Raw genomic sequence first — 16,766 nt, forward strand, 5'->3', positions numbered from 1 at the left:
GGGGACCCTCGGACGCTGCTGGCGGGGGTCTCAAATGATACGGCTTCTGTGGAAGACAGTTTGGCACCCCTCCAAGTTAAAGACAGAGCTGACATATGACCCAGCTGTTCCACTCCCTTAGTGTATAGCCAAGAAAGTTAACACATGTCCACACAAAAACATGCACACAAATACTCTTAGTGTTACTCACTACAGCCAAGAAATGGAAACAACACAGATGAATGGATAAAATGTGGCCGTGTCCATACAATGGATTGCTACTCAGCCAATTAAAGGGAGCAGATGTCTAGCACACCTGCTACAACATAGATGAGCCTTGAAAGCAGTACCCAGCGAAAGAATCTAGACGTGGAAGGCCACATATCGTGTAATTCCATTGATATAAAATGTGCAGAGGTGCCTGGGTGGCTCAATCAGTTAAGCATCCGACTTTGGCTCAGGTCATGATCTCACGGTTTGTGGGTTCAAGCCCCACCTTGGGCTCTGTGCTGTCGGCTGGAGCCTGGAGCCTGCATCAGATTCTGTGTCTCTCTCTCTGTCCCACCCCTGCTCGTGCTCTGTCTCTTTCTCTCTCAAGAATAAACATTAAAAAAATTTTTTTTTCATGTGCAGAACGGGAAAATCCACAGAGGTGGAAAGTAGGTTAGTGGTGGCGGCAGGCTGAGGAGAGGCGGTGGGGGGGGTGACTGCAACCGGCCGTGCGATTTCCTTTTGGGGTTGATGAAAATGTTGTGAAATTAAGTAGCGCCGATGGTTGCACAATTTTGTGAATTTACTAAAAACTACTGAACTGTGTACTTTGAAAGGATGCATGTATGGTATGTGAATTATATCTCAATAAAAAATTCATTTACAAAAATGAAGGCCAAAGCAGTAAAGTGCCTGGGCAAAGTGCAGGTGCAAAGGCCCTCTGGTGTTAAACTAAAAATCCTTAGAAGAAACAAAACTAAAATCTGGCTATAAAAAGGAGACGAGGGGCATCTGAGCGGCTCAGTCGGTTGAGTGTCCGACTTTTCAGCTTGGGTCATGATCTCATGGTTCATGTGTCGGGGCTCTGTGCTGACAGTACAAAGCCTGCTTGGGATTCTCTGTTTCTCTCTCGCAGACCCTCCCCTGCTCTCTCTCAAAATAAATATGTAAAAAATAACAAAAAGGAGACAAGAGTGGGCAGCTGCACTTACCAGTTGTTCCAGAATCACATGGAAAAGAACAGCTTCCCTCAGATTGAATTGCCTGGGTGGGGACTGGCTCTTTTTTTTTTTTTTTTTTTTTTTTTTTTAATTTTTATTTATTTTTACATTTATTTATTTTTGACAGAGAGAGAGCAATAGTCGGGGAGGAATAGAGAGAGGGAGACACAGAATCCGAAGAGGGCTCCAGGCTTTGAGCTGTCAGCACAGAGCCCCACGCGGGGCTCCAACTCACAAACTGTGAGATCATGACCTGAGCCGAAGTCCGACGCTTAACTGACTGAGCCACCCAGGCGCCCCGGGGACTGGCTCTTTTAACCTTCAGAAGGCTCTCCTGCTTGGTGAGGCTGGAAACTTACAACGTACCTGCCACAATCCCCCACCGCCAGAGTCCCGGCGGAGTTAGCCCCCTTCTGTTGCCGCATCTGTGTGACACTGGAGGTAGAAGGGAGGTGACCACGTCCCTCCCGCTGCTCCTGGCCGTACTTGCTACCTGACAGCAGGGCTGTAGAACTTGGGTCTCCCCTGCAAGGGAGGCCCAGTGGTGGGTTGCCTTCAACTTGGAGCCGTGAACAGTGGTGACTTCTTGACACGAACCCCTCATCCTGGGCCAAAGCTCTGGGCAGCTTGTCAGCAGCTCCACCTGTGTGGCTGTGGGCCGGGAGCTCTGGGAACTCCTTTCCCCCACCTCCAGAGGGAGCATGAGGAAAAGGTACCTTAGTGGGTCAGTTCCGTATTGTTCTGGAAACCGTTCCAGACCTGCTCCAGTACAATCCAGGTCCTTGAGCCTCCCACCTTACCCCCCGGTCTGTAAGCTCCAAATTTCCTGTACAGAGTCTACAGAACCAGAGCATAACACCCTCCCCTCCAGAAACCCGTGTGCAGTCTTGATACGGCTGAAATGGCTTCCCGACGTGTCCCAGGTGGCTGACTCGTGTGCACACCCCACATGCTGGCCAACGGGGGATCTAGCAGGCGGCTGGGATCCTCCCTCATCCAGGGGCCAGGCCAGGGAAAGGAAGTGCGGGTCCTTGCCTTCCTGCGTCCTTGGGATAACACCACTTTCCTGCTTGAATCTGAATGCTGGCATCTGATACCCCGACCATGCGGATTCTGACCTTAGCTTCCTGGGGCTTTCCACGCTCAGGGATCATGCAACCCAGTCAGAGGCTCGCCCCAAGGTCAGGCTTGCTCCCCTGAGGTTCTGGAGGAGGAGCAGAGGGCAGCTCCTGTCATGTGATATTGGCAGGGATCCAATGTCAAACACCTTCCATGGAGGGCAAGAGCTGTCAAAACCAAGTGGTCATCAGAGACCCATCAGACCACTGATTCTGCATCTGGGGATACTCGCATGTGGACAAGGAGGTACAGAAATGCCCGGACAAACGCCCGGCAGCAGGCTGGAGACCGGGGCCGTCTACGAGATGAGCCACCAGCAAGGAACACGCAGACGCTCATGTCTCTGAAACCACGCTATGTCGAGGTGAGAGTTCAGTGTGCCTTGTAAGCCTTCATCGGTGTGAAGAGAGGGGTCAGAGGGGCTCACACATGCAGAGCTCTCTGGGAGGAGCCACGGCAACCACTACGAGCAGGGGCCCTGCAGAGGCCCTGGGAACGAGGGACCGAAGGCAGCCGCTCTCCTCTGCACTGCTGCCCCAAGTGTATGGATTACTTTAAAATACCATGTACCCATGAGTCCTCCAAGGTGGTTTAAATGGGTCACCCACTAATTACCTGCAGTCACAACTGGGAGTTATCTTCTCTAGTGGTTTGATCTTCCAACCAAGATCTCGTGTCCTTTCACAGGAGAACCCAAGGTCCCCGTAGCTACTCGGCTAATTTCTGCCCCCAGAAATGACTTAGTAGAGAACCCTGGCTATCACAGGGGACATTAACGTGCCTAAAACCAACCTCCAGACGTCCTCCAAACCCACCTTCCCCGGGGGCGACATCTGTCAATCGCCCCAGCTCACCAGTGCTCAAACTTAAGCTCAAGTCAGCCCCAAATCCTCCCTTCTGTGCTCACCTCCATCCACCTGGCAGCAGGAGGCCCAACTACTTTCCTGGCCCCACACACACCTCACTCACCCTCTGCACATGGCCTCCCCAGGTCACCACCAACATCCTCAAAGGTCTTCCTGATCCTACTCGAACTACCCCATCTATTAACTCTCAAGACCTCAAGAATATCTGCCCAGCCCCCCTGTGCGCACAAGTATGCCCATGCACACACCCCACACATCACAGGCATGCACACATCTCATGGGCACACGGGTGCCACGTGCACACACTCAAGCACGCAATCACGTGTGCACGCACGGGAGTGCACACGCATCACATGCAGGCACACATCACGTGCACACGGGCACCACACGCACACACACAAGCACACAATCACACGTGCATGCACAGGGGTGCACACGCATCACATCCATGCACACATTCAATGTACATACAGGCACCACGCACACAATCACTTGTGCATACATACACAGGGGTACACACGCATCGTATGCACGCACATACACAAGCATGCACATACAAAACGCACCCCTCTGCCACGCGAACTGTTCCAGACTTGCCAATTGCCCACCCGTCACCTGATCCCTCTCTTCTTGCTAACAGGTCACTTGTGTTCCGTGCCATGTTGCACACCACTGGGTAAAATGCATCCGCCAGTGTCCCTCGCAGTTAGACCAGCCTGTGTGACGCGCTCTTGACCAACGAGAGAAAAGGCTACTGGTGGGCCTTCTGCCAGGAACACTCCTGGAGGGGCCGCCCTGTCCCTCTTCTGTCCCAGTCCCCCCAGCAGGAGCGTGGGCAGCACTGGGGTGGACGTGACCGGGTGAAGGCCGTGTGCAGAGGCCGGGTGGGCGGCTCCGGGGTCAGGGCCACCTGCCCAGCTTCTCTGGCACCGCCGCACTGCCCAGCTCCGTCCCAAGGGCCCGGCACGGGTCCGGGCTCCGCTCGCCAGCGTCATACTCTGTCCCTTTACAGCACGCGGCACTGCCTCCCTCTCCGGACGCAAAACACATAGAAACGTAAAACAAGGGGTGCCTTAGGCAAAGTTTGTACTTATTTAATAAGAAAACTGCTTCTTTAAAAAAATAGTGTCTTTCCGTGCTGAGGTGTGAGCGGTTACTGCACGAGCTGGAAACAGAGTCGCGACAGGTCCTGCCGGCGACGGAACCCAACCTGACGCAGGTCTCGGGACCCTGAGGCTGCGGGGCCGCGGCGCGGCTCCCTGGGTCGGCGAGGATGGCCCTGCACCCGTGGGCCAGCCGCCGCCTCAGTCGCTGTCTCCCAGGGGGCTGGGTGCCTGCGGAACAAGAGCAAAAGTGGGGATGGGGCGGGGCGGTCCGCGGGGACACCCCACACCAGGGCCCCTCCCCCCGCCTGCCCTGTCGGGGAGGAGCGCCAACACGTGTCCTCGCCTGCCTGCCTGGGGGGCGGGGGACCCAGGGGAACAAGGGACGGGATGTGGAAGGTCTCTCTCAAGGTGTCCAGCCAGCCAGCAGCCAAAGGTGGTTCCAGCAATGGCGAGCAGAGGGCGGGCCCAGCACCCCAGCCATCAGATCTGCGCATGCGCCGCCTCCTACCCCACCCCCACCCCCTGCCAAATTAGAGTGGCAATTTTCACTTAAAATTCCAGAATGCCACTTCCTCTTGGAAAAACCTGGGACTCTCCCGACGTGGCCCTCCCCGCCCCTCCTCACATGACCCTCCCGCACAACGTGGCCCTCTCCCGGAGATGGCCCACCGCCCCCCCACCCGAAGTGGCGCTCTCTGGTGGCGGGGAGACGGAACAGGGGCGCTACTGCCGGCCAGCGTCCACCGATCCCCATCGCCGCGCAGACACCGCTGCCACTTGTGACTCTACCTGCACACCTGCTTTTCCACACCTGGCCCACTCGCCTTGCCTACGTCACCCGCGTGTACCAGTTTACAACCCCAGGCGTGCAGGCAGCAGTGTTTCTGTGGACGCCTAGATGACGGCCCCGAGAACACCGGCTCAGGACACCTCCCCCCGCAGGGGAGAGACCTACGGCCGCAGACCCACTAGCTCCAGGGCCTGGAACAGACGCTCCCTCCTAAATGCAGCTGGCAGGGATGAGCCCCCCCCCCCCCCCCCCCCCCCGCCCGAGCCATGGCCCTGAGCCATGGCCCCGGCAGGACAGGATCTTGCGGGTGGGACATTCGGGAGCGGGCGTGACAACAGACACGTGCTGAGGACCCAGCAGGGCTCACCCTGACACTTCCATCTCACCAATGGGAAGGCCAGCCACCAAGCACAGCCTTCGTCCAAAGTCACTAAGCACAGAGCGGGGAACGGACACCAAGCAACATTTTGGGGTCACCAGCCACCCATTCCAATGCCCCGGCTCTGCTGGTCTGCAGTGGTGTGACCCCGTGACCCCCCCCCTGGGGCTCAGCTTGCTTGTCTGCATGATGGACACAGGGACACCGGTGCAGAGCAGGCTAGAAGCTCGGCCGAGCTCCTGACAGGGAAGGCCTGTGGCGGCCCCAGGGCCCCCGCCTCCAGCCCCTGGTCCCCACCCCACCTTGGCGCCCAGGCCGGCTGCCGCGTGGGCGGTGGCGTCGAAGTCATGCACAGGCAGGGTGCCCAGCCACCGGGCCATGGACCGCTCCTGGCGCTCGGTGCTGATGATGGTGGGGTAGATGTGCTGCTCTTTGAACGCCGCGACCCCCGCCTCCTCCTGGGTCCAGTCCAGCGGCTCATGCAGCCCGTCGTTGCCAAAGCGCTGGTTGTACTTGTCGAAGTGCACGCGCTCCAGGACCAGGCCGAGCCCCGGCGCCTTGGGCACGTCCACCTTCGCCTCGCCCCAGCTGCGTTCCAGCAGGCTCTCGGGGGCGTAGCCCTTGATCACGGCCACCACCAGGCCGACCATCTTCCTGATCTGGTGCGTCATGAAGCTCTGGCCCTTCACCTTGATCACCGCGAACTCCATGCCCTCCCGCACGAAAGGCTCCTCGCAGAACATGTCCAGGATGTAGCGCCGAGCGCTGGCCTCCCGGGGCCCCTTCTGCGAGGTGAAGTTGTGGAAGTTGTGCGTGCCCTTGTAGCAGGCGAGGAGCGCGTTCACCCGCCGCAGCGTGTCCGCGCTCAGCCGGTAGCTCTCGTCCTGCACGTCGTGGTCCTTGTGGGCGAAGGCGAACGTGGGCAGCATGTACAGGTAGGTCCTGGCGTCACACTTGTTCTTGGAGTTGAAGCCGCCTGTGACCCTCTTCAGTCCTTGAGGGGAGAAGGGGCAAATGAGGACCACACTTCCCGCCGACAAGCGTCTGGACCGCACACGGACCGACTTCCGCGCACAAGCCTGCACCCGCCCAGTGTGCAACCTCACAGCCACGCACGCACACGCACACACACACTCATCAAAAGCACAGGCATGTGTTAAAACCCAGGGCTCATCAAGATGCAGGGGGCTCATCTCCACAGGACGCACAACACTGCGGATGGGAAGCGTGGCGGGACCCGAAACCACCCCTTACGAGCGGTTGGTTCTGTGCAAAGACACCGAGGCAGCAGCAGGTTTAACAGCAAAAACAAACAAACAAACAGAGAAAACTTAGAAAGCCCAGCCACAGAAAAACGGATCCAGGATGCTCTGGAACGATCGTGGGGTGAAGCAGTGGGCAGCCCCTGAAGACGAGGAGGGCAGGTCTGTGGGAGACACCTGTCCCGTGGGGGAGCCAGCACGTTCTTGGTCGTGTCTGCATGGCTGTTGTATCTGCTTGGGGGAAGGTTTTCTTCTAACGTTTATTTATTATTTTTGAGAGACAAAGAGACAGAGCGTGAGTGGGGGAGGGGCAGAGAGAGAGGGAAGCACAGAACCCAAAGCAGGCTCCAGGCTCCGAGCTGCCCACAGAGCCCGATGCGGGGCTTGAGCCCATGAACCGTGAGATCATGACCCGAGTGGAAGTCGGACACTCAACCAACTGAGCCACCCAGGTGCCCCGCTCCGGGGGGAATTTGAGTTACAAATTCACGGTCGTCCACACCGAGTATCGCCAAGCTACACTGTGCACGTGTGTGATGCCATGCAGGGAGCGCTGACCGCTGAGCTGACCGGACGGGACGCGGTGTTTGTTTTAGCGAAACGGGCCCGTCTGTGGAAGGTGCCGCAGAGCCTCCCACGGAAGCGCACTGTTCGAGGCCTCGGGAGGCCTGGTGAGGATGGGCTCCACGAGGCGCCACCCGCAGGAGTGTCTCCTGGGGGGCGGAGCGCCCGCTCCCCCATGACAAACAAGGGCCCCGCTTCGCTAGCACACGCGGGCTCGGCAATCGACGGGTGCTGGCCGCCTCACGCCCAGAGTCTGGTTTGTGCCACAGCTCGCAGCGGCTTTGCCCAAGAGACTCGCGCTCGCCCACGCCCACACCCCAGGCGTGCTGCCCGATTCCACAGACAGAACCCCACAGCGACAGGAAGCAGAGCGGCAGTGGGGGGCGGGTCTCACCCAAGAAGGTTCCGCAGACGTGAGGTATGTCAAAACCTCCCAACTGTATACTTAAACCTGCCGCTGGTCATTCGGCAATTGTACCTCGACCAGCCGGTCATTTAGCCGGCTGCACGCAGGGCGGCCGGCACGTCCGGGCGGAGCCATACACGCCCATCGGCGCCAAGCCCAGGGAAGGGACAGGGCCACGCCGCTGTGGTTTTCGGGCTCCACGACAAGTGGGCTGAGGGGAAGCGGCAAGGCAGGCTCGAACACAGACGACACCACGGCCGCTCGGCCTGGGCGCCGGCAGGGGAGGTAGGGCGGGTACAGTCAGGGAGCGCGTGCGGCCGAGACCGAGGTCCTGGGGCCACGGGGCCCCAGCCGTCCACAGAGTCTGACAACCACCGCTCTCAGCCCCAAAGCAAGCACTGAAGAACCACGGCAAGTTACAGCTACCGGGGCAGCCAAGATGATCGTTAATTAAACGGAATTACGAAAAATGTTAGTCCAGAAGAAGAAACAGAAAAAAAGGGGAACCCAGAACAGACACAACAAAGAGAAACAGACGGCGAGTTCTACACCAACCATCCCAGCACCAGGGCGAACGTGAACTGCGCGTGCAGGCCACCGAAGAGCAGAGAATCAGACTAAAAATCCCCACCGGGCTTGTCATAAAAGGGAATAATCGCCCGTTGTAACTTTCCCGAACCTGGACTTGCACGTCCAGCGTTTGGGTAAAGCGAGGCACGTGCAGCAGCACGTGAAGGGTCGTTCCAGGTCTGTCTGCGCAGCTGGCCTTCAGGAGGGCAGGGAAGCCTGGTGAAACGTCAGGGCCCCGCACGCGCAGCGCTTACCCAGTATCCGAATGTGAGGTGGAAGGTGGCCGTTGATCTTCTCCAAAATGTCATCGATCAGCCACACCTTCAGGGACACGACCTGGCCCGCCGCGGACACGCCCTGCAAAGGAAGCAGAGGGGTCAGGCGCCGGCCGGAAGCTGCAGTTTTGGAAAGGACGCTGCACCCACCAAGGGGCCGGCAGCACAGCTGCCCAAACGGTGCGAACGAGTTCCAATCCCCACAAAACCCGCACCGCGTCAGGCAAGTAGGAAACACAGTCCCCCTCGGATGGGACCCTAAACTAGGGGAAGAAGAAGATACGATTTAGTCGGGAGACCGCGAGGCAAAGCTAGGAAGATCCGCCAACCTGCTCCAGGCACCTGCGGGCACCCTCGCTCGGGCACGTGGCGGGGGCAGGGGGCTCACGCTCCGGCACACGCACACGCCATCCGCCCCCTCGCCTCACCACAGGGCACTTCCTGTGTCCCCTCCCCACGGGGAGGGCGGCGTGGCACACCAAGGCGCAGGGGGTACCGACTGGACAGGGAAGGGGTGCCAGCTGCAGAGATGACTGGATCCAGATGTGCAACCCCCCGCCCCCCGCCACCGATGCTGCACTTTCACCTAAAAGCTGTACTGAGAGTCAACGCGGCAGAACTTGCAGGGACAGGGAAGTGGACAGGAGTGCTCCTGGGGGGCGGGCGGGCTCTGGGGTGCTCACCCGAGTGCAGACACCCAGGCGTCCACTCCAGCATCACCCGCTTCGCCGCACGCTGCTGCGTGCACCCGTGGACCCATCACGTTTTCCAAAAAGGCTTAACACGCGCGAAGAAACCAACTCTAACAAGTGTAACGTTCCTGTCCAGAACCTTTATCCGAATTGAGCCACGAGGACAATCGGACAAATCCGGATTGAGGACATTCATCAAAACGCCATCACATCAGGAAGGTGCAGGAGGCATTTTAGGTGAAAGGGAGCTCAAAGGCCAGGCCGGGCACGAACCCGGGTTTAGGTGCTGGATCAGGAACAAAACCAATGCAGGCGGGTATTGGTATCCTGTAAGTGTTGGGTTCTCAGGAGCAACAGGTACACTGAGGCGGTGCCCGGGGCGCTGGATTTCAGGGTGAACAATGTCTGCAACTCACTCTCCAAAGGTTCTGTTTAAAGAGGGAAACTGGGGGCGCCTGGGTGGCTCGGTTGGTTAAGCGTCTGACTTCAGCTCAGGTCATGATCTCAAGGTTCAGGAGTTCGAGCCCCGTGTCGGGCTCTGTGCCGATGGCTCAGAACGCGGAGCCTGCTTCTGATTCTGTCTCCCTCTCTCTCACTGCCCCTCCCCCGCTCATGCGCTCTCTCGCTTTCTCTCTCGAAAAAAAACATTAAAAAATTTTTAAATAAATAAAGCAAGCAAGCAAGCAAGCAAACGGGGGGGGGGGGGGGAAGGAGGGGCACCCGGTTGGCTCAGCTGGAATCGCGTGGGACTCATGATCTTGGGGTCGGGAGTTCGAGCCCCAGATTAAAGGTAGAGATTGCTTCAAAATAAAATCTTACAATAAAATAAAGTCTTAAGGAAAAAAAAAGGACGGGAACGAGGGGTGCCTGGGTGGCTCAGGTGATTAAGCGTCTGACTTTGGCTCAGGTCATGACCTCACGGTTTGTGAGTTCGGGCCCCACACTGGACTCTCGCCATTAGCGGGGAGCCTGCTTGGGATCCTGTGTCTCCTCTTTCTGCCCCTCCCCATGTGCTCTCTTGCAGGGACAGGGAAGGGGACAGGAGTCCAGAGTAAACAAACAAACAAAAAAAAAAGGGAATGAAAACAGATCGCACTGCTACATTTCTGTATCAGTCACATGCTGACATGAGAACCTTCTGGACGCACTGCTGGGGCAGGAGAGACTGCCAAGGGGTGTGGGCTCCTTTCCAGGGAGATGAGCATCCTGACAGCAGCTGCAGGGGTGTCTGCACCACTCTGCAAACGCACGAGTCCACTGAATCGCACACTTTGAGTGGCCAAACTGAGCAGTGAATTGTGTCTCAACGAAGGTGCTTATTTAAATATCTGAAATCAGGGGCGCCTGGATGGCTCGGTTGGTTAAACGTCCGACTCTTGATTTCAGGTCAGTTCAGGATCTCAGGGTTTCTGGGATGGAGCCCCGCATCCGGCTCTGTGCTGACAGTGTGGACCCTGCTTGGGATTCTCTCTCTCTCTGCCCCTCCTCTGCTTGCGCGCTCTCAAGACAAATAACTACTTTTAAAACTATAAAAAAAAATAAAAATCTGAAATAGAAACCAACAAGATGTCGTCATTTATTCATCCCAGGGGCCGGAGGCACGAGCATTGGGATGTTAGTATCAGAAGTTTGGTTTCTTCAGGCTCTCCAAATTGCAAGAGGAAACACACCCGGACAAAGCAGTCTCTAGTAACAGTGGAAATTGAGCACCACGCTCTGAGATGCTCTTTGTCAGCTCAAGCAAATATCTGCTGTTTTCTGCCTTGAAAACAACCAGAGAACCCTAAGTGCAAACGTTAAAAAGAGGAAAACCATAAGGGAGTCCAGGACCCTGAAATGTTTCCGCATCGCCTACAAGAAACGAACCCGCGGCCCCATTTCCGTTTACCCGTCTGTACAACGGCACCAGTTCCAGGGTCCCGCCGGCCTGACGCACAAGCCCGGGGGATCTGGGTACCTCGGGACCCTGGGGGGCGTTATTCAGCAGCTCAGGACCCCGAGCTACCCGTGTCTGTGTCAGACCCGCGGTGACCTCAGGCAGCCACAGAAGCATCTCAGGGCCAGGGTCTCGGAGCAGGGGCAAAAGGCTTGGTGCACACTATGCGTCTCACGTCTACCAGCGAAGAGCTTGGGGTCTGTGCCCTCTGCCCTACCCACCCTCCCTGCACCCCTCCAGTCTCCTTAGGGAGCTCCTGCCCAGGCCAGTCCCAGGACAGGACAAGACCACCCAGCACAGCTGCCATGCCAGCCGTGACTGAGCCCACGACAGACACGTGAGCCAATGAGACAACAGAGTGGGACTCAATCTCAGGACTGAGTAGACAGCACCGGGCCACGGCCACCGAGGCTCCCCAGTCCACCAGATGTGGCCAGTGTGGTGGTGATAAGCCATGAGCACGGAGCACCCAGCACACTGCCAAAACGCACACACATGCGCACACACGCAATGGGAACTGTGTTAACTGTACTTATGTTGACCACGTGTTGAAAGAAGGCTATCTTGGAAATACGGACTCAAATAAAACCGACCGTTAAAACCAGTTTCACCTGTTTCCTCTCCCCTTTCAGAAAATCTGATGTTACAATCCCACAGGTATTGGCAAGCCTGAGACGCCTGTATCTAAGGCAGACGTTGTGGCCACCATGCCACCCGCAGGGACAAAGAAGGAGGATTCACAAACAGGACACAAACCAAGTGTGGGGAGCAGGGAGCACTGAGGTCCAGCCACACCTGGACTGGAAACACTCCAGAACTTCTCAGTTCCTTCCATTTCGGCGCGTCTGGTTTGTGCACCGGTCATTCACAGCCGTGAGTCTTGACAAGGGAGCCGTGAAGCTGTGAAGTCATGGACAAGCGCGGTCCAGGAGCTTCAGGCGCTGCTCGAACCTGTGGGGGAGGCGCAGAGACGGTGCCTACCTTGTCGGTGCGGGCACACCGCTGGAAGGACATCTTCCTCATATCTTCACCGTGATTTTCAGGAATACAGCCCGACCGGACCAGGGCAGACACCAAATCATCTTCGATGGTCTTGAATTGTGAGGACCCAACGTTCCTCTGAAAAAAAGAATAGAAAAGCAGTTTTTTTCACTCAGTCATTGCCCACAGGTGGGAGCCCTGGGCCCGCGATGCTCCACACATGGAGCCTGTGTGCTGTGTCCACACTTGTGGCCCTGGAGGGACACCGCAGTTACTCCCCACCCATGGCAGGTAGGACAGTTACCGGAGGGTACCCACAGTCTCTAGAAACGCTCCACCCCGGGCAGCCAAGTGAAAACAGCCAACAGCAGGGATCACCCCAGATGCTGCTTCCTCCCACCTGGTCAGATCCGAAAACCAGCACCTCTCCTGCTGGAGACCCATCTGTTTGCAGCAGCTGGGTGCAGAGGGACACCCTGTCTTAGCCCCCACAGGGAGGCAGGCCTCTGGACACACAGGGAGAAGCGCACCCCAGGACACTACCAGCCAGGGCTGGACTTGGAATCCTTGGCTTTTCCTCAACCCTTCAGTTCACACGACCAGCCTGCACAACAACCTCCTAGTATTAATGCGTGCTGAGAAAGGACACCCATGACTTCTAGAAGCTCCGTAATACTGCCCCTCAGATCTTGCCCCAACCAGACTCCAGGGCCCGCAGGACTGTGACATCAAGGAGGTGGCCCTCCTATTCTCACAGAAAAGAGAATTCTGCTTGCCCACAGGCTCTGACCCTCAATGTATCTGACAAACAAGACAACCGAGTCTTCCAGCCGCCCCCCCCCCCCCCCCGCCTATGGAAGAGAAAAGGGCACGAAGAGCTTGAATCAATCGCTTGCCCGTGGCCACACGATGGTCAGCGGCAGACGGGGCCCCTTGGACGCCCGGGAGGTCCGTGAAAGCCCCCCAGCGTGGCATCTCCCAGGGACGGAGCAGGGCTCAGAGCCGCCTGGATTCCAACCGAAATCCTGCCCAAGGGGACTCACCCGACCTGCCTGCCTGTCCCCGGCACACGGCGGCCCCGCACACCTGCATGCCGTGGTAGCCCTTCCCGGAATAGCCCATGAGCAGCACGATCTTCCGCTTGGGCAGCTTCCTGTGCTGCTCCGCGTCCGAGGCGCTCCGGAGCTTCTTCGCCTGCTGCTCCGTTTCCTCCCAGATCCTGGCCCCGCCCCGCCAGCCACCCCGGGCCTTCGGGTCGCGCTCCGGCCGGGTGCCCACGGGTGCGGGGGCCTCCACGTTCCCGGCCATGGGGGGCAAGCTGCAGAGACACGGACGGCGTGAGCGACGCGGCCGCGCGCGGCGGGGCGCAGGCTGGAGACCGGGCCCGGGCGAGCGCGCCGTCATTACCGGAGCAGACGCGGTCCCAGGCTCGGGCTGCACGGTCCGCAGGCTCTCCTCACGGCCCCGGCCGCCGCCCGCACGACTCGGATCGCCATGCGCGACCGGGGGGCGGCGGGGGGCGCGCGCCCGGCCCCGGCCCTCCCCCGGGTCCTCCCCGGCCCTTCCCGCCCGACCCTCCCGCCCCGCCCGGCCGGCTCTCCCTCCGGAGTGCGGGAGGCCGCGGCCACTCTCGCTGGAACCAGAAGGACGCGCACCCGCTCGGCCCCACTCACGGCGCGGCGGAATGAGCCCGAGCCGGACCACGTGTGCGAAGGCGGAAGTGCAACGCGCTGCGGACGGCGACCGGGCGCGGACAAAAGTCCCTCGGGCGGAGCTTAGGCCCGGGGGCGGGGCGATGCAGGGCCCGAGGGCGGGGCGAAGCGCGGCGCGCGACTCCTCGGAGCCTGCAGGTGCCGACAGGTGCTCAGAAGGGCGGGCGCGGACGCTCGGATCCCGGTTGCACCCCTGCCCTAGGGAGCCAGCGCCGCGGGCCCTGCGTTCCCGAGGGGGACCCCAGGGGACCCCAGAGGGCCCCCGCTGAGCCCCTGCCTGGCCTAGAGGCTCGCAGCAGCAGTCCTGGTGCGCAGACCAGCGCCTCCTCAGACTTTGCAAGTCTCCCGGATCCGTGGTAGCAGGCGTTTGCTCTGCGCCAGGGCTGGTTCTGGCACAGTTGGGAGCACTTGGGGCATACGTGGGGGGGGGGGGGGGGGAGAAGGGGGGCGGGGAGGGAGCGCAGTCCTCGGGGAAACCTTGAGTAGGGCCCTGTGGGGACGGGGAGGGGGGCTGGAGGCGGTGGCGGAGGTGCCTCATCTCCGGTCCGGGGCCTCGGGAGGCGGCAGGAAGCGCCTGCGCTGGGTCAGCGAAGAGAAGGACCAGGCGCTCAGTAGCTGTGAAGCTCCCGTTCTAGTGGGGGCACGCACAGTGGAACAACCAATCGGCAAAATAAATAGGGCATCACAAAGTAAAAAGTGTCGTGTGCAAAGCGAACCGTAAGAACCGGCCGCACGCTCGCAACGTGAGTGAACCTTGAAAACACTGCCCACAATGAAAGAATCCGGATGCACACGTCCCCGTAGTTTTGCGGGGCTTAGTGGTTGCTGACAGGGGTCTCTCCTGGGCCACACTTCACGCTTAAAGGTGAAGATGAGAAGGAACTCATGCAGGTGACAGAGGATGGCTCACCTGTGCTGAACAACTCCCAGGACAGCCCCCACGCCCTTGGCAGGAAGGAAGAGAGGGGCCCCCAGGTTCCAGGGCTGACAGAAGGGCCCGGTCATGTGTGACGTAGGGAACTCTGGCTCAGCAGCTTTAGGAAGCATTGGGCTGTCTTTGCAGAGGGCACCCCCACCCTCCTCCCACAGATGCCCTCTGCAGGGAATGCTCCCTCCCTGCTCTAGCAGCTCTGAGGGCACAGGCCCCACCCTGGCCCTCCCACCGAGGAGATGGCCGTGCAGCCCCAGGTGGAGGGCATCCACAGGAGTCCAGGACTAACCCAACCGAGACCTGGCAGGGCTGGATGCAGAGGCTGCAGGCTGTGCCTCCCTGCCACACGTGAGCCAAGGGCTCTCAGTGCTGGAACAGAGACCCAGACCAGGTGGAGGTCTGTCTCAGGGGCAGGCCCAAGCCCCCAGGCTGTGCCCCGTGCAGCCCCTGAGGAGCCCCCCCGCCCGCCCCCAGCCAGGCCATCGGGTGGGAAGGATGGAGGCACCTGTTCCTTCCTTGAGCCTGCCCAAGGGTCCCGGTAGGAGCGAAGCAGGCAGAAGGTACGCGCCGTGACAGGTCAGGTGAGAGGCTCCCTGCAATGCACTGTGTGGGGAGCAGACCACCATACCGGCTCCCTCCGCGGACCCCGCCAGCTCCGGTGGCTAGCCTGAGCCTGGTCCTCCTGGCCAAGGGCCCCTGTGCATGTGCCTGGAACGTGCAGGGACACGTGAGGTCGTAGGACAGAAAGGAGCCGGTCCTTCCCGCAGAGTTGCTGCACCCCAGGACGAGCCCTCCTGGGCCCGCCCCTTACCACCAGGTTCTTGCACAGGGGATGTTTATAGCAGTTTTAGCTATAACTGCTAAAACTTGGAGCTGGATAAAGTGATCCATCCAGACAACGGAGTAACATTCAGAGCTAGAAGGAAGTGAGCCATGAAGACGTGAAGAAACTTTAAACGTGCATTACTAAATGGAAGAAACCAGTCCGAAAAGGCTGCAGGCTCTATGATTTCAACTCTAGGACATTCTAGAAAACTCAAAACTATGGCAGCAGTGAAATGACCCGGTTTGCCGGGGCTGGGGGGAGGGAACGGGCAGAACAGAGGGTCAGGGGGCAGTGAGGCTGCTCTGTGTGATGCCGTGATGGTGGATACACATCATCGTTCATCTGTCCGACCCACAGACGGACGGCAGCAAGTGGGCCCTAACGTGTACTATGGCCCCAGGGAGATGGCGTGTGTCCTCGTAGGTCCACATGTCCCCCACCCACCCAAGGTGTGGACAATCAGAGAAACGGAGGGAGGGCCGGTGGGGAGTGTGGGCACTCTGAAGTCTAATTTAGCAACAAAATGCCATGACTGTCCTAATCCCCTGGGCGTTCCTTCCTGTTACTAACGTACCAGGAGCCCCACAGAGCGGATGGCTCCCGCCAGCCCGCCCCCTTACCCACCAGCACCGCGGGGTCTGCAGGGAGCCTCCGGGCCCGGGCCTCCAGGCCCCACCTTCTGCTGCCTCTGACACCACCTCCCCACAAGCTTTCATGTCTTATTGCAGTTAGCCTTTTCGGTAATGAGGTATTTTTAAGTCACAAGAACAGCTGTAGCTTTAAAAATGCAATCCTAAGAGCGGCCCATCGAGCACATGAAATGATGCCGAAGGTCACCAGCCGTAAAGGAAAAGCAACCAACCACAGCACAGCCGGAATCAGAGCGCCGGAGAGGGAGCAGTCCAGCGCTGGTTCCCCTCACAACCCACACCCCCTCCCGGACCCCCTCAGGGACGAGGACAGGCGGCCCTGGTGCCCCGGGGGATGGACACAGCCTCAAACTCACATCTGCACACCTGAGCCCTGGGGGTCTGTGCCCCAGGCTAAGCCCAGCAGCCAGCACAGGCAGGGCCAGACTCCCGTGCTACTGAAGGCCACCCGGAACGCGGTGCGTGACCCAACACTAGAGATGGTGACAAATCAACCGTCAGCCACACCCAC

General features: G+C 59.2%; 1 protein-coding gene across 3 annotated transcripts; it reads right to left on the minus strand.

Annotated features, from left to right (window-relative positions):
* Positions 1–4,244: 4,244 nt before the first annotated feature.
* PUS1 (pseudouridine synthase 1) lies at positions 4,245–13,902 on the minus strand. Of its 3 annotated transcripts, none has more exons than XM_086681393.1 (6): positions 13,810–13,902; positions 13,223–13,454; positions 12,137–12,274; positions 8,507–8,609; positions 5,753–6,444; positions 4,245–4,509 (listed from the first exon to the last, which is right to left on the minus strand). In XM_086681393.1, the coding sequence occupies exons 2-6, from the start codon at positions 13,442–13,444 to the stop codon at positions 4,480–4,482; spliced, it is 1,185 nt and encodes a 394-aa protein (XP_086537519.1). In that variant the 5' UTR covers positions 13,445–13,454; positions 13,810–13,902; the 3' UTR covers positions 4,245–4,479. The 3 variants fall into 3 exon arrangements, with proteins under 3 accessions (XP_086537519.1, XP_086537518.1, XP_086537517.1); XM_086681392.1 differs by having other exon boundaries at positions 13,792–13,857; XM_086681391.1 differs by lacking the exon at positions 13,810–13,902 and adding an exon at positions 13,544–13,701.
* Positions 13,903–16,766: the final 2,864 nt, after the last annotated feature.

Source organism: Puma concolor, chromosome D3 (assembly GCF_028749965.1).
Source record: "Puma concolor isolate L17-30 chromosome D3, mPumCon1.1.hap2, whole genome shotgun sequence".
In the NCBI taxonomy this organism is placed as follows: Eukaryota; Metazoa; Chordata; class Mammalia; order Carnivora; family Felidae; genus Puma; species Puma concolor.

What these genes read in the sequence shown, in the direction of transcription:
- PUS1 (XM_086681391.1), bottom strand. Translation starts at nt 13,632, where the DNA reads ATGGCGATCCGAGTCGTGCGGGCGGCGGCCGGGGCCGTGAGGAGAGCC. An exon ending in AGGGCTACCACGGCATGCAG is followed by an intron (nt 12,275 to 13,222) that starts GTGTGCGGGGCC and finishes TCTTTTTTTCAG; the next exon opens with AGGAACGTTGGGTCCTCACA. An exon ending in ACCTCACATTCGGATACTGG is followed by an intron (nt 6,445 to 8,506) that starts GTAAGCGCTGCG and finishes TCTCCCCTCAAG; the next exon opens with GACTGAAGAGGGTCACAGGC.